Genomic DNA, 4,710 nt, shown 5'->3' with positions numbered 1-4,710 from the left:
TGTGTGTGTGTGTGTGTGTGTGTGTGTGTGTGTGTGTGTGTGTGTGTTGCAGGCCCACAGAACTGGATGCGTTGGTGTTCGGTCACCTCTTCACCATACTGACCACCAGACTGACCAGCACTGAGCTGGCAGAGAGGATCAAGAGCTACAGCAACCTGCTGTCCTTCTGCAGACGCATCGAACAGACCTACTTTGAAGACAAGAGCTCCTGAAGGGAAATGAAACCTCTCACCTGTATGATTCTTCTTATTATAATGATGATCTCGTGCTGTACATTCGGTCCCTCCTCCTCTCATTCCCTCGCTGTAGCACTGAGAAGCTAAAATCTGCTTCTCTTCACACGCCTGTCCCTTTTCGTGATTCTTGCTGTCCTTTTCTCTTTTGCGTGGTACTTGTACGTTGTTGCATGCTGCTGATAGGAGACCAGGTGAGCCAGTTATGGATTAAGATGTGTCTACTGCATTCAGATAAATAGACCTGAAAGTCATGCAAGCTCCTTCTTTAGACACACATGTATATATCTAAAGCAAAAAGATAATTTAACACAAAATAAATCCTGACTTTCACGAGAAGAACACAATCTGATCTGCATAACTCTTTCAGTTGAGCTGCTGCAGGAAGCCACCAAACGAGTTTTCACAGAGCCTTTACATTTCCAGCATTATGTGAATGAAATAAGAATACTGACGATGGTAATGAGACTCTTCTGTCCCAGAAGGAGGTCGGATGTCGGGGTTAGCTGCAGATGATCTGACAGGGATTCAGCGTCAGGCTCAAGGACACTTCAGCAGGGTGGATGCTTCATGAGCTTAGACTTAATTTATCTGCTCCTATTGTTTGCTGTCTCCTCTGACGTCATGGTGCAGATACCTGCAGACTCAGAGAGGTTGGATTTTTACAGCTGTGTGACACGGCTGCCTTTCACTTAGACGACGCAGTGCTGCTTTTCTTCTGTATAAAAGAAAGAGGTGAACATAATGAAGAGGATGTGACTTAATCTTTAGTTTTCCACCATTGTTTTTTCTTTGTGTGAATTGAAAGTGCCTACAGAATAAAAGTCATTAAGTTCAACATGCTGAGGGTTTTGTTGTTTATTTTGTTCCAAATATAAAGCTTTGAGTTGAGTCCTTTGTATTACAAGTTTTCTGGGATTTTTCTGGGAATTTGCAAATATTTCCTGAACAGAAATACAAACATTTCATAAAGCGAGGTTCAACATATTTGTTTAATTTTGTTTACATACTAGAGTCAAAGGTTTTAACAGATGGAATTTTGGATTTATCTTTATATCACTCCCTAAATCAGAAAATACGGTCAAAAAACAGCCCGAAACATCTGTTTTGGCCATGTTCAGACAAAGTAGTAAAATAAAAACCTAAATATGTATTTTGTGTTTTCTTTCCACTAGTGTAGAAGAAAAGAAGTCCAAAAATTGACCAGCTTATTGAAAACATATTTTTTTTGCCAACAGTGTCTCCTGTTAAAATCACACAAATTCTAAAAATGGGCCAGATTTTATGTGTTTGACATTTTCTTTATGTGTAATAATCTTTTATTGATAAATGATAATATAACTGCTCTAAGCATTCTGTCATCAATTCTACAAAATGAAAGACAACAGACAGACAACCTCAGTATTGATGAAGGAAAGATCAGCTCAGCCTCAGTCTGTGAGAGCGTCTCCTGAAATCTATTTTCAGGCCTGATAAGTCGTTGCAGGTTCACGATGTCTGATCACCTCTCATTGGCCTCCAGACGAAGCGAGCGTCTGTCTTCCAGGTTTCCTGTGAGGTCAGTTTGACCTCTGAACTTCCAGGATCAGTGACATCATGAGTGATGTGCTGCAGCGGCCGAACACATCCAGAGGTCATCAGCCAGACAGCAGGCGGACAGACAGAGACACAAACGTACATCTTTACCGAAGAAGTTCACTAAAGTCTGCAGCCATTTGATCCTCAGACCACCGAGAGCCACACGACCCCATCATCTATATTCATTCATAGGTTAACTGTAAATGTTCAACCGCAAAGATAAAAATCACCCTAAACATCACATCTCAGGTCCACTGTTTTGTGTATTTCTTATATTCTGGAAGATAATTGGTCCAACATATTGTCAATGCAGCTACAATGTGTTTTGGTCAGTGTGCAAACACTCTATTGTGTGTGTGTGTGTGTGTGTGTGTGTGTACACTGATCTGCATTCAAACTCTTAGTAAAAGTACAAAAGTATTCACACAAAATAGATTTACCAAAAGTACTTATTATGCAAGCAGAATGGCCCATTTTAGAATCATATACATATTATTATGGCTGGATTATAATGAATAAGTATAAGTACTTATATACTCAAGTACAATCAAAGTACCTCAAAGATCTGACGGTTTCTTGCTAGAGTCTCTATTTTACACAGAACAATCCTACAGGAGACGTCCATCACAGAAAAGACAGATGGACGTCTTCACCCACAGCCACGCTGTCCTACTCTCCCGGGAAGAAATGTTTCTCATCAGAATATTGCACATGATTTGTATTTAACAATCCTTCATTGTAAACCAAAATACATTGAACTGAAGTGTAAATAATGTAGTATCATAGCTTCATTGCCAAGTAGGTTTTCCCATACACAGAATTAGCTTACGTGTGTTGTTGCATAACATACACATAGTAAAATATAAATAAAAAGAAGTATTTAAACATAAATATAGAATAGAAGAAAACTACAGTAAAAATACCATACAAATATATATGAGATATATCTGTATTAAATCACAGAGCTGCTTGTAGAAGTGAAAGTTTTGGTGCAGAAATGTGCAAAATGACCCAAGAAACGTGCAACGGTTCACATTAACAAAGTATAAACAGAATATGTGTGTTAATGTAGTGCATGTCCAGATGTGAAGAGGTCAACGTAAGGTGTAGTGTCTATAGGAGGGGACAAGAGTCCGTGTCGGGGGGGGTCACGGCCTTGTTGATGAGGCCAGCTGCGGATTGGAAGAAACTGTTTTTGTGATGTTTTCTTTGTAGTCCTGATGGATCGCAGCCTCCAGAGGGAAGTGACTCAAAGAGTTTGAATCCAAGGTGGGAGGGGTTTATCACAACATCTCCAGACCATGTTGGCTCAATGCAGGGGGTCCAGGACTAGGTCAGTGATGGTTTAGAGGTAACTTTAACATTAACATTAACTTAGCAGTCTTATGTGGGAGCTGAACTTTTCCCCCTTATTGCCCTCATCTCAGCTCTTCTGCAGGAAGCAGCGACGTCTGTAGACAGAGAGCCACGACAACTCATCCGGTGGTACTCTGACCAATTCTGTTATCTTCATCATGCAACTATAACACCGACCCCGCCTTCAGTAGAGACAGCTGCAATGTCCTTCATGTTCTCTCCAAACTCTTCTTTTTTAGACCTACTTGTATCAAGGCTAGATTAGCAGGCAACTGTTTTAGAGCCCCAGACCATCAGGGGACTGAAGCTTCCAGGTTTAAACATTGGTGGCGATTCATTTAAAATATCTTTTTTGATTGTAAATTGGAAAAACTGAAATGATTGGGTTCTTGAAGAAAAAATAAATAATTATTATCTAATAGTGAGGTCCTGTCTTGTAGAGGGGGTCCTGAGTTAAACTGTATTATTTCAGTGTGTTTATATGGTGCATTTCACAACAGCACCTTTGTGCTTAATCCAGTTACCACGAACTAATTACTACTACTACATACACAATGCAGAGAAAATGTCGAGGGGGAACTTACATGATCTTAAAAACCTTTATTTTTTAAAAACACTCCACTGGACACAGCTTTATCAGGTGCACATGTTGTAATGACAGACTTCTTCCAGGAGGGGGCAGCAGGGGATAGAAGAGGATCCTGCTGCTGCAGAGATGTGAACGTTTTGGTTTGCTGATTATGGCAAAACAGTATAAGGATATATTTAAGAAGATGGAGAAAAGAAACACGTGCATACACAAAATTTGTCCATTCTGAATTATTTTGCAGTTTCGGGGCAATTTTTATCTGACAAAATGTGAACACGTGACAGAAACTGTGACAGTAAACATTTGTAAGAGGAGGGCTGTCTGCTGTTATTAAATACTGTTGTTGGTTTCATTTGTTACAACATTTTAAACATTTTGTTTTGCTTTATATGTCAATTAATGAGCGGATTGGCCTGTGCTCTGTTTTCATTGCACCACCGACCAGTATATAGCACTGGTTGCACTGGTTATGATTCTGCTTTTTGATGCATGCTGGGCCATGATGCAACAAAATGAAAAAAAAACCCAACAACAACAAGAAGCCATTTGAAAGGGTGGAGCCGTAGAGTCTGAATGCACTGAATCATTATTTCACTTCCTCTGCTGTGCATTTTATTCGGTGACATGTACGAGCATGGTTTTAATTTCTCTTGTTGGTGAACAACTAACTGAAGGAATTTGGCTCGGGGATTTGGTGCGTAACAGTAAAACACAGTGCAATAGTGTGACATCATTTGAAAATAGAAAATATAAAAATCTACAATAAATATGGTAAACAAACAAAATAACTGCAAAGTGACACAAAAATACTACAAAGACACATCAGATTACCTCAAAAAGACAAAAAGCAACTGTAAAGAGACACAAAATGACAAAAAACACGAGCAAATCATTCACAGACAAAACATAACGACAAAAAGATCAAAACAATTGCAAAGTGAGGCCACACAACTA

At 39.4% G+C, this 4,710-nt stretch overlaps 1 protein-coding gene across 1 annotated transcript in view; it reads left to right on the top strand.

Moving 5' to 3' along the window:
• The window catches only part of mtx2 (metaxin 2), a 4,405-nt gene extending 3,329 nt beyond the window's left edge, over window positions 1-1,076 (top strand). Inside the window, exon 10 of the mRNA XM_031839595.1 lies at window positions 53-1,076. Coding sequence (XP_031695455.1) covers window positions 53-212 — 160 coding nt within the window. The 3' untranslated portion in view covers window positions 213-1,076. The remainder of the gene's footprint in view (window positions 1-52) is intronic.
• The last annotated feature ends 3,634 nt before the right edge of the window (window positions 1,077-4,710 follow it).

This window comes from Anarrhichthys ocellatus, unplaced genomic scaffold (genome assembly GCF_004355925.1).
Source record: "Anarrhichthys ocellatus isolate YVR2014 unplaced genomic scaffold, GSC_Weel_1.0 scaffold3, whole genome shotgun sequence".
NCBI classification, from domain to species: Eukaryota; Metazoa; Chordata; class Actinopteri; order Perciformes; family Anarhichadidae; genus Anarrhichthys; species Anarrhichthys ocellatus.
The sequence above is the reverse complement of the archived record's forward strand: the minus strand, read 5'-3'. Positions and strand labels throughout refer to the sequence as shown.